The 18,448-nt window shown below is 49.1% G+C and overlaps 1 protein-coding gene across 1 annotated transcript in view; it reads left to right on the plus strand.

Annotated features, from left to right (window-relative positions):
- The first annotated feature begins 2,601 nt into the window (after nt 1-2,601).
- Nucleotides 2,602-18,448, plus strand: part of FGFR3 (fibroblast growth factor receptor 3) — a 57,307-nt gene continuing 41,460 nt past the window's right edge. Inside the window, exon 1 of the mRNA XM_050895480.1 lies at nt 2,602-2,776. Within this exon, the coding sequence (XP_050751437.1) occupies nt 2,602-2,776 (175 nt within the window). The remainder of the gene's footprint in view (nt 2,777-18,448) is intronic.

The following is an 18,448-nucleotide window of genomic DNA, read 5'->3' on the forward strand; positions in this document are numbered from 1 at the left end:
ATGCAATTGTGTTGTGCAGGCTTTACTAGTCTACGTACATGGACTTTTTTTATAGTAAGAAAGTGGCTGAGACACAGTCCAGAGCTGTAGTTTTTGCTGCACAGCACTATATCCCGGGCTCTGTTACGGTGGCCACCGCAGTGACGAAGCAGCATCAGAAAATCTGCGCTTAATCGGGTCTGTGCTCCCCAGCCCCACGTGAGTGTGCTGCACCAGAGGTTAATAATGGGAAACCTAAAAATATCCCACTCTAGGGAAAACCGTAAACCTTGAAGTCCTTCATACAGGACTATCTCAATACCCCTTTGATTTCCTGTTGTAAAGGGCTTCCAAATGTTATAAGCTTTTAGTTTTCCTCCAAATGAAAACCAGTTCAAAACCATTAAAGGGCTGAGTTGAATTGATCCGAGACGCAGACCTTTACCTCTCCCAGCAACCTTAAAACACCTCAGGTTCGGATCGGCTGTTTCCATCCTCTTACCCCACTCCAGGAGCACCACGAAAGCTTTTGCCTTCACCTGACATGGAGGAACAGTCACTGCGGTGCTTCTGAAATGCAGTCACCATATGAGAAACCACCCTGAATTCTCACTTACGTTTCTATTTTAGCTGTGGGCTTAGGAAAGTTCCTGATCCTCCTTTGCTGCTCTCCTCTCGGAAAATGGGGATCATAATATTAACAATAACGGGTGTTGCTCTTACCCTGCTGACTTCTTTACATGAGATCAGAATTTGGCCCTGCTTTTGCAAAATGTCATCTTCAAAATAACGACGGCAACAACTCCTCATGCAGTGTTATAATTATGCTGCTGTTGTTGTTTTTATTTTTATCGATTTTCTGGTACCTCCAGCACAGCAGTTGTGAGAGCAAACATCATGCATTGACACGCTGCCAAGCCATCTCTGTGACGGTGAAACAACCACATTTTATTTATATGTCTGCTTTTCCCCCCATTGTTTTCATTTAAACCAATGGTGTCACTGGCGAGGGTCTCCGCTGACATGTAGGATTTCCTCGCCGCAGCCCCGTCTCAATGCTTCCTCACACAATGCGACAGTATTGAGATGTCAGAGTCTCTGTGCCTGATAAAGGTGTCAAGACAGATCCCGGTCGCAGCGACAAGAGCGCGAACTCCGAGCCCTCCACGGCGGCCGCGAGCGATCCCCGCCGTACGCCCTCGCTGAAAGCCAAACCTCCCCACCGCCCCAGCTTTTTGCACATTTCTCCGACCCGAACAACCTCAGCTTGACTGTTCCGCAGGTTGGGGTTTTTGGGCCCCCTACGCACAGCATTTTCAGCTCTGATAATATATGCATCTATTTTTGGTGAATGAGCTGCTATGTCAAGGGGGATTAAAGCAGAGCTGTGACTTCTCTGCACGAAGCAGCTCGGATCGCTTGTCAGCAATAACTGATGCATGTCACTTAGGCAACTCAGCCGTGTCAGGGGTCTCTGAGATGACCACAACATCCCAAACCATAACTATCATAGCGACTAGATCATCGTAATCATAACTAGATACAAGTGACATTTAATCAGACTTTATTAAAGTAGCTAGTCCAGTTAGCGGCAGCAAACACGCAGAGCCCGCGGAGGCTGTGATTACTCCCATCAATAAAACACAGCGATTCTGGGTGTTTGGTGGGTGAAGTCAGGGTGCTGGAAGCAGCTTGCACGCTGGTGGCTTCGCTGCGGGGTACAGCGTGACAACCCTGCCGGGGGAGCGGGTGCGTTGCCCATTTGCTGCACAAGCCCTCAGGCTGAGCCAAAGTGCCGCATGCAGTTTCTGTGCCACCCCCGACCCACGGACGCCCCTTCAGCCCGCTCCCACCGCCTCTTTCTAGCAAATGCGCTGTTACAGGGCCAGGAGAAGAAGACACGCGGGTGTGTTTCGCGGCACACGATGCCACTCTGGAGCCGCAGTCGGAGCGCTGCCGTGGGGTTCCGAGCCAACTTTAACCTCGTATATATGGGAAAAGGGTGCCTGCTTCACCCCGGGGACTTGGCGGGAGAGCGCAGCGGCACAGCCGCCGCCCGCCCCGAGCGGCACCCGGCCGCCCTCTTCCCCCTCCCGCCGGAGACCTTCCCCCCACTCAGCCCCGGGGGCCGGGCGCGGCCCCCCGCGGCGGCGGCGGCGGCGGCGGCGGCGGCGGGGCGGGGCGGGGCGGCGGGGCGGCGGGGCGGGCGGCCCGGCCCGGCGGGCGGGGACATCGCGGCCGCCCCGCTCCGCGCCCGCGCCGCGCCGAGCAGACGCAGGAGCGCCGCGGCAGCGGGCGGCGGCGGCGGCGGCGGCTCCTGCGGGCGCGCTCGCTCCGTCCATGCGCGGTGCGCGGCCGGCCGCGGGGCTTGCGCAGGTAGGCGCCCCGCCGCCGCTCAGCGCCCGGGCTGCGCGCGTCCCCTTGCGCTTTTTTGCTGTCCCCACCGCTTTTTCCCCCCTTTTTACTGTTATTTTTCCTTTTTGTTATTGTTTTTTTTCCTGTTTCTCCTCCGTGTCGGCACCAGGGGCGGGGGGGTTCCTCCTCCCCTGAGCGCCTCTCTCCCTCTCCCGGCAGCGCGGCGGCGGAGCGGAGCGGTGAGCGGCGGCAGCATGCGGCCGGGGGATGTCTGAGGCGGGCGGTGCGGCGGCGGCCGCGCTGCCCCGGCGCCGCGCCGGAGGCATGCGGGCGGCCTGGGGCTCCGTCTGGTGCCTGTGCCTGGCGGCGGCCGTCGGCGGGATGCCGGCGGCGCGGCGGGGCGGCGGCGCGGCGGCGGAGAGGAGCGGCGGGCAGCCGGCAGGTAAGGCTGCGCGGCCGCGCACACGTGTTGCGCGCCGCGGCTCGGGCGGGAGGGGGGTCGGCCGCGGCGGGGGCCGGATTTAGCGCTACGAGCCCCCCTCTCTCGGAGAGTGGAAGGGGGGCGGATGGAGGCCGCCGGAGCCGTCGTTGGAGCGGGAGTTACGAACGCGGCACCGCGCGGGGCCGGGGAGGTGGCAGCCGGGCCGGGGTGATCGTGCTCTCACCGCCGCTCGGGCAAGCCGCAGAGGCGCCCAGGAGGGAAAAACTGCTTTGAAGACGATCTCTGTCTCCCAGGAGTCTTCTCCCAGCGGTGGCAGTACATGCAACACCCCGGGTTTGACCCGTGGCTGCCTTTATAACTGCAGTTGGGGAAGGCAAGATGCCTCCGTACATGTGTAGCGCGCGTCTTCGGCGCACATCTGAAATGCTCTGACTGTGTGCGTTCGGGTGGGAAAAGTAAGGAAGGGTCATTTATGTCCGCGTCTTGGGAGCAAAACTGAAGTTGCGACAGCTCCGGGTGGGCACACGCTGGATCGCGGCTTAATAACTGCGGCTGTGCTGAGACGGGAACAGCATTTCGGGGAGGCCAGTAAAGATCTCCCCACGAGTGGCAGCACTGCAGTTGCAAGTGAAGAAAGTTAACACGTCGGACAAAAGCTGGTGGTTTGTTTTTTTTTTTTTTTCTTTTTTAAGTAATATACGGCGGGTTTGAAACGTCGTGTTTCTCTGATACGCCTCAGCTGCTACCTGAGTCCCTGTTTATTTTTCAAAGCTCTTTAATGGAAGGGAGCCCCCTCGCAGCCCCCCGTCTTCGGGATTGCATGTACCCGGCAGAAAGTTTCCATTGTTCAGGAAAGGGTTTGAAGCCTGTTTGCCAAAAAAGTGACAGGGGAATAAATGGGCTTCGTGGAGGCTGGGGGGTGGGGGCATTACTTTCATACCCCTTTTGGTTAAAGCTATAAATCACACCGGGGGTTGGTTTTGTTTTCAAGAAAGTCCTAATAAAACACCAGATTCTTAGTGTAACTCGTTTGGCTCATTTTTCACAGCCAAAAGAATTGATTTATGGGGCAACATCTCAGCGACTTGGTCAGAGCAGATGAGGTCGGTGTGCGGGAGGAAGCGAGCAGCCTGTGCTGGTCGCAGGGGTGGGAAGCGGCAGAAGCGAAGTGTCCCCAGTTCTCCCTGTTTTAGCCTGAAGTACGTATTGGCGCTGTCACTTAGGGCACTGTTGAACCGACGGGGGTGGGAAGCAACTTCGGTGGCTGCCTTAGTGGTCCCCTGGGTTTCCACCTGCATCTTCAGCCCAGAGCTAGGGGTTGATGATGTGTTCAAGTCGTGCTAAACCCTTCCCGTGCTCGAAGACACCTTTGCAAGTTGAGGCTTTAGGATGCTGTTTGAATTGTAACAAGTGGCGTACTCAGAGGTCACGCTGAGGGAAACATCCCTCCAGCGATGGCTGTGAGCTGAGCGATGGGTTGGGATTTCCAGGGGCTCCGGTGGACATCCTCAGGGCAGGCTCTCTTACCGCTCTGTCAGCTTTCTCCAAAGCAAAGATGTCGCTGTCAAACCCCGCCTGTGCTCCCTGGGAGCAGGATTCGGCCCTGAGCAGAGGGCTCCTGTTAAACTCAACACCCAGCGATGTCTCCAAGGGTTGCCCCATCACTATAAGCTGCTGGCGGCTCCCACGGATGGGGGGCTGCGAGGGCAAGGGGAGCTTTGCGATGCCGGTGGCTCTCCCACCACCGACCACGTGCGCGGGGAAGCATGAAGCCGGCACTGCTCACCCAGCTCCGCGCCGAAGCCAGCAGCCCCGCCAGTGCGCACGCACCCGCTGCCCGTCCGACCTGGGGGGGAAAAGGTTGTGCAAAAGAAACTGTAAAGAATATAAACCTTCAGAGCCAAGTAAAAACACATTTTACTTTTTCAGTCTTTTTGAATTGAATGGTAAAAAGCAAATTCTTTCTCCTAGTCAAATGGGCCATGGGGTATTGGCTCATTACTGAGGGTTGTTGTTCGCTGGGCTTTGCATTTACAGTCTAAGGCCTTATTTTCCATAAAGGGGCTTGGAAGGATTTTTCCCCAGTGATCTAATTCTCCACACGGGGCTGTGAAGGCTATAACAGCTACTGCTTTGTGCCTATACTCAGCTACATAAAACACACATTGAAGGGAGGCATTCTCGAGGTATGTGTATGTTTGCTAATATGAATACTCGCTATTAGCGGAGGTGGAGGGGGTGCAGGTTTTAACATCTCCGCAGGGAGGTGTTCGGCTGTTGGCAGGAAGGAGGCAGATGGCGGGGCTGTTGCTGAATAGAAGCTAAACTGAAAACACCAGGGGCCTCATCTGGGCTGAGTTTCTCTTCTCTCCCTTTCTCGGGGCTGCTGCAGGAAGAACAATGTCAAATTTCGCCCCCCCCACCTTTTTTTTTTTTTTTATGAATGAAAGTAGAGAGGCGAGGCAGGATTGAATGTGTATGTCATTCAGGGGCTATGACAGAGATGATTAGGGAGGTCAGTGAACTCCTTTGCAGCCTTGAGCATGCGGTCACTCTATTCAGCAGCCACAGAATAGACACCAATATAAAAAAGCCCGTCCAATTTGCATTAGTATTCAGATAAAGATATTACTTCGTACGATTTGTGAATGTCAAGTAATGCTGGCTGTTTTCTTAGAGAGCAGACCAACTGAAACGGCAGCGTTTCGCGTTTAAAAACTTCTGATAACCAGCCTGTCTCCTGTAGCTGGTGTGTATGTGTCTGTCTGCATATGGTACACGTGAAAAAGGGCATTTCTGGGCTTCTTAGGATTTGTATTGCACTAGTTAGCTGCTAAAGCTGTCTGCGTGCATTGAAAGAGTTGTACAGAGCTAACGTTTGAGCAGGTTTGTGCGGGAAGGGGAGAGCTCTCCCAATCTGTCAGGAGCAAGAACCGAAGTTTCCTTGTGCAGCACTGGAGTCAAATTGTCACACAGAGTTACTGCACAGGCATTTTTCAAGCCAAAAGAACGGAAGAGGGACTGTTTTGGGATTTTGCTTAAGTTGAATGGGAGGGCATGTACCAATTCCTGTGACTTTTCTGCTTGGAAAGAACTGGTGATGCGCTGGTTGAGGTGTTTTTCTTCACGCAGCTGATGGCAACCGGGCTCTTGTAGCTTTTCAGCGTGCACCCAGCGAGGGGTCCAAGGTGTAGGGTACGGCGATCCGCTTCGCTTTGCTTTGTGTATCTGAGCGTTTCAAAGTTCACCCTGAAATTATAATGGTATTGAAGTGAGTGCCAAACGGCACTGACCGTTGCTGGAGCTGGCCTCGGGGTTTACGCATTGAAACCCTCTAAAAAGAGTCTCTTATATATTGACAGTGCTTCCTACTTTGTGCCTGAGACCAGAAACGCTTTAGATTCAGTGGGCAGCTATGAGCGATACAGTTTTGAGATTAAAAGTTGATCCATTTATTCTCATTAACAGCAGCAGCTAAAAAAGCTAATGAAGTCTTTAATGTTGACACTAGCATATTTTACTGAGCAATAAAATAAGAGGACATGAGTAAAGGATGATGAAATATGGCTTCTTTTTTTTTTTTAAATCTATTTCTTACCTAGCAAATAGCAAACTAGAAAGTCTGTTCCAGTGCAGAGATGGACTCATTAATGTATTCGATATTAGCTGTATAACATCACGTCTTCTACGCATATTGACAAGGGTCACTCCAATTAAATCTGAGGGGTTTTTCCTTTTAATTAAGACTTTATTAACAACCACTGAGTAGGGAACGTGATGAATGTAAATCTGAAAATTGTGTAGCGAAGTGTTGATCTGCTAATTAAATCATGCAGTTACAGTAAGCCACTCTGACCAGCATGTTAACTTTTATGACTCCCTCCAACAAATCTTCAGTGCTGTTCGGGAAAGCGTACCTGTCCCGAAGCCTGCCTGAGCATGGTTTTTGAAGTTAGGCGAACACTGAAGAAGTCTTGATTGCTGCATCCCCGCTGCATCTGGACCATTTCCATCCAGTGGGACCCAGTCTGCTGCCTGGACAAAGCTGAAATTTTGCATGAAGCTGGAGGAGGACTTTTTTCCCCCTCCATTAGGCTGGGAAACAAAATTTTTCCTCTTAAAATACAGTCAATAAAAGTGTACTTTGATATCCAACTATATGCTTAGAAAGCTGTCCTCCCTGAAAACTTACTGTGTACATCTACTATTTCACTTAGAGACCCTAAAAGATAGGGAATCACCCCAGTTTCTGAGCAGTTAATAATAAAACTTCCAGTTTACAAAAGCATTTGACCAAGACGTTTCTGACAGTGATCTGTCAGCTGGCAGACAGAGCTGTGACTGAAAGCATTAGCTGAACCTTAATTTCAGCTAAGGTTAGAGCATGGCCTGCTGCTAGGTTTTTCTGGCTGGTCATTGAAGTGCATGGGATCCGGTGCAGGAGCCTGGGCATGAGCCCGCAGGCTTCAGAATAGGTGGAGAAGTGGCTGTGTTCTCCTCACAGTTTAGCTTTTCGCAATTTTTAGTATATGTGGAGTAGAACTAACAGGAATGTTACAAATTCAGATATTTCTACTAAAAATACAGGTGAAATTCCCCTCCCAGTTGGAAGACTTTTTCCCAGCTAGGCTGGACCTGATACACAGATGATCAATTAAACTGACTTTATTCTGTTTCCCTGTTTGAATAGACTTTTCTCTTTTTCCTAGTGTGCTACGTGCTTGTAACTTTTCCTATGTCCTGGAGGTTTGTCTGATTCTGCATACCTGTTTCTTCTTTTTTCTGACCCTTAAAAAAAAAAAAAAGGCAGCAGCTTGAAATCGCCTGCTGACTCAGCACCCTCTAAACCATTCGATAGCATGGTTTGATGGAGCTGTTTCAGTGTTTGCCGTTTCATCTCTTTTAATACTGGTTAGTTAATAAACTTTATTCTCTTCCACGTACCGGGCTGGATGCCAGAGAGGATGGTGGCTTGGTAAAAATTTGCCATACATCCTTTTTTTTGCAGCAAATGGGACTGCGGTTCAGCAAAGCCATTCATGGTATGTGAAAGCGGCCAGTCTGGGCTGTTAGGAGGAGTAAATCTGATAGCACCCCCTGTGCAAACTTCAGGCTAAAACCATGTCTGAAGACACGTACGATGCTGAAAGAGCCTTAAAATACCTTGTTACACCCTGACCTTTTTTCCTTGGCCTCGTACATAGCTTATCAGTTTACTGTTTGCCCCTCTTTTGGCTGTTTATCTGGTAATCTTGTAAAAAAAAAAATGTACTTTTTCTCTGAAGTAGAGCTGACTGTCCTGGTGCCCCCTTTCTGATACGCTCACAACTCAGGTTGCCAAGTGCCGTAGATATGATTTAAAGCCCTGGATGTGTGAAGAAGGGCTTTTTATTCCTGCGGTGAATGTGGTATTCCTGGTGTGCTTACCCCTAAAGTATCTGCTCCTTGGCTTGAATGACCAGGAAGTTTCTGTAATATCAAAAGCAAACAAGAACTGTGAGATATGAGCTGAGTAAAACCTTTGGTAAACTTAGTAGTTAAAATGTGAAAGGTAATCAGACGTAAACCTGCCCTATTATTCTGATAGGCTATCTGGGGGGTTGTCGCGTTCAGGTGGATAGGGACTAGCCAGGTAGTTAAATCAATTTTTTTTTTTTTTTTTGCTGTGACACTCAGGTTACACAATGTAGGAAAGTTTTTTTTTTTTTGAAGAATAGCAGCATAATCAAGTAAGAAAACATTTCTCCAGTAAATGCTTCAGTTTCAGATGTATTCATCTAAAAAAGGTGTGGTATTTATTGCGGGGGGGGAGGTAGGTCTTGTGTGCTGGCCTTGCTTTCTCAAATCCAGAAAGCAGGGGAACATAAAGAGTTGGTTAAATAAAAAGGTTATATTAAAACTTGGAAGGAGATTTCTTTATCACGCAGAACTGTATGCAAAACAATTACCATGTGCTCACACGTTTAGCATCTGTGAGATTTTGGGGCTGTGCCATTTCTGCAGGTTGCGAGGGGTTAAAAGTATTAATGACTCAGAAGTGAGAAGGGTTCCAAGTTTTTGGGTGAGGAAAGGACGCAGTCTAGGATCACTCTCTGCGAGCAAGCGAAGCTCTGCAGGCTGCGGTGTGTGCTGAAGGCACTCTTTCCTGGGAACACCACGGCACGAGGACCCCAGCATCAGTGTTTGCACCCCGAGGTTGTACTGTGAGCTACAGAGCTACCTGCAAATGTCAAGCTGACACATGGCAGCATGTTGGTTTGGGTTTTTTTCCCTCTTTTCCTTGTCGCCAAAGGAGCCAAGCCATCGCTACATCCCTTAGTTTGAGTATAAGGTTTTTAAGGAAAGGAAGTAACAGGCGATCATGGTGCACCATGGCATGCCAGAGACCTGCAAGGGTGGCTTCCCAGCTCCTGCTGTTTGATAACTGATGAAAGTATTTGTCGGCTTATCTTCATTTAATGCTTTTGCCCTGGAAATTGGAGTGTTTTGTAGTTGTGCCTTTACTGCACTGAACTACCTTGTGCTGTTCACAAGGCATCTCACTGAAGTATTTCAGCTGATGTAGTTAAATCAGTAAAGCTTTGGAGACCAGATCACTGCTAGGTTATAAGGATTGGGCTAGTACCCAGAAGCATTTTGGAGATGACCTGGGGCAAGTTGGGTGTAGGGGGGCCTGCAGAATAGCTGGGTATTACTTAGGGGCCAAACCTTGTGGTGGTTATGTGGTGTGTTAGGTGAGTTCTCACTGAAGCTGACAGAGAGGAGCAGTGCAAAATAACAGGCAAGCAGTGGAGAACTTGGCTGTCGTAGAGCTCTGAGGAGGGTACTAAGGACAAGAGCACCTCTGAGGCTCCTCTCACAAAATGCGGGTGGCACCTGGCCTCTGCGGAGGTGGGGTGCAGACGTGGTCCCCGTAGCAGGACCCACGTCCCAGGAGCCGTCTGGTCCCCTGTGTTGCTGGTGGTGGCTCTGCAGAGGGACTTACTGGGGGGTTTCATTCTGGTGTGGGGCAGAGGAGATCATGTGAAGCCCTGAAGGTATTTCTGCTCTGGGGTGCCACAGGGTAATGTGCATCGCTCTGGACTGACAACTCATCCCCTCTTACTCACTCCCCCTGAGGAAGGCAAATTACGCATCTATGAAGGCTTTTCTTTTGAGGAAAAGGGAGCTATGGGAGATGTTCCTGGATCCAAATGATGAGACCAGCCTTTATCAACCTTACACTTTCCCTGTCAAAAAACTGAAAAGCTCCCCAAGAATTGGATTTTTAATTTTACTTTGATGCTTGGCAGAGCTTGTAAAGATCCTTCATGGCAAATTTGGCTCGTGGTTCGGAGGGTTGTTGCTTTGGTTGGGGGGTTTCGCCGTTCTCTGCTGCTTGTAGTCCTGTAAAAATAATAATGAGGTCCTGATCTTGCGCCTATTGAATCCGAAGCAAAAAAGCCCCCATTGATTTCCAAGGGAGCAGGCTGAAGCCCTTCACAGATCGTGGTGGGAGCAGCTATTTAGCATAAGCAGGGATTGTTTGGAAAGTTTTCTAATGACCCAAACATTTTAACAAGCAGAGGAAACTCAGCGAGTAAAAGGGCTCCCCGGTTTGGGGGTGGGGAGATGCCTGGTGCTGCTTCATGGGGGCGATCCCTGGAGCTGGCTGTCCGTGACCTCCCATTCCCTCTCAACCTGCTGTAATGCAGGCCTTCGCTTCCCATCTTGGTTTTTATAACTCCAGCTTTGCTGCAAGCTGGCGGCAGCGTCGCAGCCCAAACGCGAGCGCCGGAGGCGACGGTGATGGCCACCGCCTGGGCCCCCCGTGACTCTGGCGCGAGTCCCGCGTGGAGCCGAGCCGCAGCGCCAGCCGCCATCCCCTCATGCCCCGTCCTCGTTGCCATCGTATCAGTGTCGGCCGGCATTAGCCCCCAGCGCCGTGATCTGCGAGCCACACAATGCGCCGGGGAAAGTGTTAATAATCCCCCGCGGGGGTCCGCAGGCGAGCCGAGGCCGAGCGGGGGCCAAGCCGGCCCTGCCCGCGGGCAGGCTGGGGCTGCCGAGCTCCGGGGCAGCTTGCACGGGGACAGGAGCCAGTGGAGGAGCTTGTCCGGCACTTCACGGGCAGGCAGAGCAGGGGAAAAAAAGAGTTTTCTCAGAGGGTTTGGGGTTTTTTTCATATCCCCTCCCCTTTCATGTGCAAGACTCAAGCGCAAGAAATTCCCTCCCAGCAAAATATTTCAGCAGCTTGTTTGGAGACTGTAGGTCTTGAACTAACTGGTGATTTGATTTTTGTTTAAAATTTTTTAACTTCTCTGTATAGATTCCCCCAGGCAAGCGTTTTGTTTCTAGCCGGTAGCAGGATCTGTGCCAGATGAGCATGCTGATTCCCTGAGATGTGCTTTGGGAGGTGGGGGTATCGGAGCTAAAAGTGAAGAGGAAAAAACAGTTGCAATGGGAAGATTAGGGAGTTAAGAGTGTGCCCTGACAACTAGCATGTGCAACCAAAGATAAATCCTCCATGAGCCTGTCTTTAATTGAAAGAATGATTGGAATTAGGCATAGTACCATCTCTCCTGATCTGTATCGTGTATCTGTATGAATAAAGCATTTTTGGGGAGGGAGAAGAGAAAAACACCAGATTTTAATCTTCCTTTGGTAGCTAATATGTCTGCCTTTTGAAAGGGCATATTTCTCCCTGTCTTAGAGTACCCAGGCTTGTTGACAGTAAACAACTGTCACTTGGCAGTTTATGAAAGAAGAAGAATGTTTAAGAAAACATGTCCAGTTTAAATAGTTATGTTAATAGGCTAGGGATTCATGCAGAAGTGGGGGGGCTGGTAAATGGAGGTGCATAAATTAGCTGGTATGTACTGCGTACGAGATGAGCTGTGAGTGAATGTAGTTGGAAAAAAAAAATAAAAAATACATTCATTTTTACAGCCGGTGTGTTATGCGTGATTTCGCAGCTTTCTGTGGAAGCATTATTTTTTTTTTCCAGGGAAAACTCAGAAAGGCTCTTTCTTGCAGCATGCGGTGAGTTGGGCCCCGGGAGGCCCCTGGGTGGGACGAGCCATAGGGCTGGGAGCCCAGCACTCCCACTGACCGGCCCTAATGCTGCTTCACGCTCCACAGGCAGCGCTTAGACCTTGCAGCCGCCCTGACGTGTCCTTAGCCTTTGCTTCGCAGGGGTGATGGGAAGAGGAGACTGCAAGGAAACTGCCTCCCAATTTGCGAACTGATTAATTACAGAAAGGAAGGAAAAAAAAGAAGTAAGAAACGGCAGATGGTGTCCTCTCTGCATCCCTGCCCAAAGTTGCTACAAATCCATCACCCACCTTCTTCTGAGTTAAACACTCGTGAAAGTAGTGAGTGATGAGCAAGTGTAAAGCATTTATTCCAGCTCGGCCCAAAGGCATCAGTGTCAAAAGCGTAACAAGTGAGGGCCTGGTGTCAGGCACTTGAAATCTGTAATTAAGCATAAAAATAAGTTTCAGGCTTTCCAGGCTCCTGATTTCCCTGGCTTGGGAACAAGGGTATAAGAGGCTATTGGAAGACACTGACATTATTCTTGAAGATACTGGGTAAAGCCACCCTTCTGCACCCCCAGCTCCCATCCCTAGCTGGGATACATATAAATACTGTGGAGTTTAAATAAATACAGTGTAGATACTGTGTTACAGATACTCCACCTTTGTTTCAGCCTTGGGTATCTCAGAGGAGGGCACCTTCCAGCGAAACCTTCTCTTGCCCTTGTTTCAGGTAGAGCAGAGAGAACTGCAGGAGCAAATGGGAACCCCCAGAGTATGGACGAAAGGGTGACACTTAATTTTCTTTTGGCCAGTGGTTCAATCAGTATTGCCATTATTTGGACAAGGAGGCGAAGGAAACCCAAACCTGAAGCTTCCTGCTGCAGAAATGCTTTGCGATCTGCCCAGATAAAAAGGAAAATAACTCCTAGAAAGTGTTTATTGAGTCGTACTGGGACTCCAACCTGTGTGTTATTTAGCGAAGGAATGAGATTTCTGCCTCATTTTTATGTGTAGGTGTGCTGGCATCTTGGGATTTGAGAAGGCAGTGAGCTTCTCCATCGGGAAAATCTTCGTGGAGGGATGGGAACCACAGAGGGGACTGGGGGGGACAGCAGGGGTTCTTCTTTGCCCCATCTCCTCCATGCAGGGTGAAAAAGGGGCAGGTTTGTGCCTGCCGCTCCAGTTTCGGCGGTGGGTCGCTGCCCGAGAAACTGGGCTGCCCGCCTGATCTGGTGACCCAATACAATGTAAATTCTTCCTGTGAGGAGCCGTCTGCGCGCTGTGAACAAGGTCATCTTGTGGGTGGAATGTGTTAGTCCTGGCAAAAAGAGCCTGAAACCTCCTCAGGTGCTTTCAAAATACGTGTAAATGTTTGAAGTGGAGGTTTTCTCCCCCTTTGCTCCCCTCCTCCCAGTGCATAGCAAATGAGGTGCGGACAAGCGGTGCAGTCTTGGCAGGAATAACCTTACCCAGTGCTGGAGCCTATCCATTTTGGGGATGAGAAGGAGCAGTTGGAGGAGCAACATGTGGTGTCTCAGGGCACGGAGGAAGAGGAGATGACCCTGAATTAGCCACCCGCCCTCGGAAAGGGAGTGGAGGGGCCAGAATGCTGTGGGCAGCTCTTGCTCCATTTATGGGTGTATACATCAACGTGGATAAATAGGTATAAATATGTGGGGAGGTTGTCCAGCTTCATGTCTTCAGTAGTGGTACAAGGTGGTGGTTCATCCACCCATCCCACCCAAGGGAGCGTGGCAGGAGCTTAGCTTCAATGCCTGACTTTCAGACAAATCCAGCCCTTGGGTGGCTGCTCAGTTTTTATCATCCACATTTTCCATCTGCCGGAGAGAAGTGGCCATTTTCTTTCTCCCTTGGCTTGCCTGTTGCAATGACCATCCCTGCCGTCACAACAGCGTCCATCTCACTTGGACACTTGGTTGCTCGTTTGCAGAGACAGAGAGGTTTTAGAAGTGCTTCTGGTGGGGGAAGGAAGGGAAAAGCTGGGAAAATGAGACTGTGGAGGAAGAGGCAGGTGTCCAGAAGTGCCTGTGGAAGGTCCCTGGCTTGTGCAGGTAGGACCAGCCGTGTCCTGCTGCAGGACACTGGAAATGGCCCTCTGCCGAGGGTCTGCATTTCCTTACGGCAGTATTAAAATAGCTGTGTATAGAGGTGTCTAACCTGCCTCCGGCGTTACTGGAGCCTAACATAGTACAGTTTGTAGAAGATGATTATTTGGGGGCATTAAAACTGCTTAAAGGGAGTGGGAACCGAGATACGCATGACTTCCTTGAACTCTCTCTTAATTTATTATGTGCAGTCCAAAACCTGCCGTAATAGATACGGTTGCAGGAGACCATTAAAAGGTCCGTTCTGGTGAACCTGATGCCCTGCTGTTGCTGCTGGAAATGATAAACCACCGTGTTTGAGTCGGATGGTATGCGATGCCCTGTGTGTGTGCGCGTATGCATGGAAGCCGGTAAGTCCTGCTAATTTAGGGATTGTTTTCCAAGTCTGTTTTCTATAACTCCGTAGACTTAATACAAATAAAGAACCGACTAAGTTTCCTGTGAGAAGCACAGAACAAACGCTAAGCGTGGGATTTGAATGCAGAAAGGTGAAAACACAAATGTATATAGAAACAGCAAGTCAAACAAGCTGAAAAAATATTGTAAGGTTGATTTAACAGAGCAGTGAACTCAAAGCTGTCTAATCCCTTTAGCAGCCTTCTTTAAGGAGGAGAAATAAAAGAATTTTTGACGTCTACTTTTCTTTTGCCATCTCTCCCAGCTCTTTCTAATAATGCTGAAGGATAAGACTTGAGTTTAGCACAAGGACAAAGTGTTGCAGCTTTAGCTAGATGTGCTTTCTAAATAACAAATCTTCGTTTGTCATTCGCGACTTTAGACTAAAGTGGATCAGACTGCCCGAAAGGAGATTACTGTTAAACTTCTCCAACTTGGGTACCTGGCACCTAAATCTCGCTTGAGGCACTGAAGTAACAGGCTTGGTTTTGAAAGATGCTGAGCCAGGTCAGGCTCTGCATTTAAATCGCCTAAGCACTCTCAAAATCTGGCTATTCATTTCGATGCCTAGATATGGATTTCGGGGCTTAATCACCAACCTTTGCATTTCAAATGTTTGACCTTTGTTTTCTTTACTAAGTATGCAGACAGAGCGGCCCCCAAATTATTATTTTTTTTTCCTTTTACACAGCTGAAAACAACTAGCAGAGAAGACTTGAAGTTCTGCATCTTATTACTGAGAAACAGGGATCTTTGAAAAATACCATTTTATGTAACTCAAGGGAAACTTGCAAAAAGGGGAATATTTACTTATTTTCATTCACGTGAACATGATCTGTCATATATCTAAAACCCACAATCAGTTGGAAAAAAACCCACCCAAACTACCCTAAACCTTTGCCCTCTCTTAATCCGTGTACAAGAGGGTTTTTTTTTTTTTTAGATGTGCTTCCCCCCCCCCCCCCCCCCCGAAATAGAGGCAACTGATAGGCTCATAAACAAATACCAAACATTAAGTCCTAATCTCCATATAGAGGAGCCTGACCCTTTTTATGGAGAGAGAGGGCAGAGGGAGGAAACGGGGCCAGGAGTTTGAGGTTTAATGCTTATTAAAGTTTTAGTGGGTGGGAAAATGCAATCAATAAATTTTGTTTAATGCCTCAAAACTGGTGTTAGTTTTCACTAGCTACACTGGAGAGTAGTTTTCATTTTGAAACTAGGACACTCGTAGTTGGAATGACAATTAATGTGGAGTGAATATGGTCCCAGTTGGAAGCCGATTTTTTGAATAGCATGAAAACTCCCCCCACCTCCCCGCCTTGGCTCCGGAGTGGGGTAGCTTCCGTTTTTAATTAGCGAACCAGGCAAAATTTAGCTCATTGTGTCTTTCTGCTCCTTTGGCCCAGTGGATAGCTTGGATTTCTCCATCTTGCTGTCATGAGGCTGTTCTTTTTTATTTTTTTTCTTCAGTTTTGGTGAGGGGAGGAAGGGGAGGGGGGCTTCAGGATACTTAGGATTAAAGTCATTGTTCGGGGGTATTTGCAGCCAGCTGCCCGCATTAAATGAAGATTAGAGGAGCGCACATTAAAAGTGCAAGGGAAATGTAGAGGAGCTGGGATTTGGGAGCTGCATAGCTGTGAACCGGAGGGGAAAGGTTGGGGCTTTATGGCAAATTTTTTCTGATGCCATGTGATCTCAAAGCCCACTTCAGAAAAGCATCACAAGTACCAGAAAAGCATCACAAGTAACTGCCAGGGCCAGGCCTGCCTGGGAATTGTAAGGGGACCAACAGTCTTTCCATCCCTTAAAAAGTTCCTCCGAGGTAAACCTAAACTTCTGGGCCTGGTGTACTTACGTATTGCTTAAAAATTCATCTGCAAGAGCTCTTAAGAGGTGGTGAACATTTTGCTAGAATTCACTGCATAGCTGAAAACCCACCCTGGAGGTCAAAACTCCAAAAGTAATGAATTTTTGAAGGATTTTAGGAAGGAAATGAGGGTGTAGAGAAGGAGCCCAGAAAAAATAACTCAAAAGAATTATTCAGCAATGCGTGCTTACTCTTTTAAGGATTTATAAGAAAATGTAAAAATATTTCCAAAGATTCCATTTTCCTCCTTTCTTTGTGCTTTGTGGAGCACTCATTTGTGTCATCTGTCATTCTTGTTGCAAACTTTGCTAATTGCTTGGTGTGTGTCACCTACAAAACCCCACTGGGTAACCTGGTCCAGCAAAGCAGGAGGGATGGCATGGTGCACTGATGCTGAAGAGCATAGGTTTGCTCAGGGCCTCCACAGTTTAGTAGGACCCAGTGCTGCTCCAGTGGAGGCTGGGGACAAGCTTTGCCCAGTCCATTGGGATGCTGGGAAGCCTCAGTCTGTGCCTCAGTTTCCATAGTTGCCTCCACTGGCTTTGCAACGGGGTTGCAGTGGTTGCTTGCTTGCTGCAACGATGAAGTTTTTTTGGACTTCCTCAGGCATGAGGAGCAGGAATGCAAAACATCAGCTGTTTTGTGGTGGGATCTGTCTGTCGAGATCAAGCCGGGATGCCCCTGTTGTGCTGTGCAAAAGCTGGGGGCCAAGTTGGCCACCGTTCTTCAGAGGCAACAAGAGGCAGACACCAAAAAGGCGATGACCTATCAGCACAGTCTCTTGTGCTCCACCTAGGATCAGCCCAATGGGTGTCTCGTCACTCTGCGTTGAGTAGGGAGCGGTCTGGGTTGACCACATTTGGCCACCGCAGTTGGGTGAGGTGGGCTGTGTGACATGTGGGCGAACCAGCTGCAAGGATGCACTCAGCCATGTGCCAGGCTGGGACTGGTGTCATCCCCGCCACGAGCGTGGACTGCTGAGATCTGATACAGTCCATTGGTGCCCTCCTCTTGAGTAAAGCACAAAGGCTTCGACAGCTGGAGAGCAGGAACCATCTGCATGGGCATCCTTGAGGTGCTTCAGCACGAGCCAGGAGCTCTCATAGGACACATGGAGCAGCACAGCCTGGGGACCTCAGCATCCCCACGCTGCCGGGCTTCTGCCCTGCTGCTCCCTGCCTTTGGGGACCATTGATGAAGTGGAGGACATTTCATATCAGTTCTTCTATTTCTGTTAAAAAAAAAAAAGCAGGAGTGCAGAACTGTGAGAGAGACAGATAGGGGTGGTGGTTGCTTCCCTCCTTTGTGTTTTGAGTGGGGAACCAAGGAAAGTGTTTGATTGCAGAGTCTGGCCAGATTTTAAGGAAAACTCCCCATCACTGCCTGTTCCTTTAAGCCAGCAAGCCTCAGCTGAAGGCTGTCCTTGGGACAGGCTCTGGGCTCTCAGCAGCAACCAAAGCTTTGTGTCTCTTGGGGTTTACATTCCCATTTTTGTTAGGTGTAGCCAGGAGACCCCTTTGATTTGTTCTCTGTCTTTTTTTTTTCCTCCTCAGGGCTTTCCAAGTGCCACAGGGAAATCCTCCTGGCCAAAGTCTTTTTGTAACTATTTTAGCTTTGTAACGATTTATTTCTTCTTCTAACTCTCAGCATCTGAATTGGGTGATCTGAGAAAACAGTCTGTTAAAAGGAGGATACTGTAGAGTCCTGATGAATCCTGTTTTCTACTTGGCCGGTGGAACAGAAAGCTAATTGCGAGTAGTAAATCCATTCAAAGGAGGGCTGGAGGGAGGGAGAAAAGCTAATATTCCTCCTTGAATGCCATTTAATCTCTGAAACCTTTCATGCAGATGTAAATTAGGATTTGCACAACAGAGTCAACAGTTGCTCCGTAGATAAGGCAGATTTGCAACATCTGCTTTTCCATTCTAGAAGCTCTTCCAAAGTAGCTGTCAGGGATAGCCAAGCTGAACACTAGAGATTTTTTTTTCTTTCCATTATCTCTTGTTTATGAAGAAAGCTGCATATGACAGAACTAAACCTGGTTATTGTTCTTCTAATTCTCTAGGAAAAAAGTTCGCTTTCGTCCTAACACAGATCTAAAAAAGAACCCACTGGGTGGTAATACAGTGCAACACACTTGTTAACATCTTTGGAAGAAACGTTGTCTGGTAACAATTGCGTAGGCCACTGTGGTGGTAGTACAGTATAAACAGTTTACCTTGCATTATTATTTGGGAAGCTATTTTAAGCTTTTCCAGGAGAACTA

Source organism: Gymnogyps californianus, chromosome 4 (genome assembly GCF_018139145.2).
Source record: "Gymnogyps californianus isolate 813 chromosome 4, ASM1813914v2, whole genome shotgun sequence".
In the NCBI taxonomy this organism is placed as follows: Eukaryota; Metazoa; Chordata; class Aves; order Accipitriformes; family Cathartidae; genus Gymnogyps; species Gymnogyps californianus.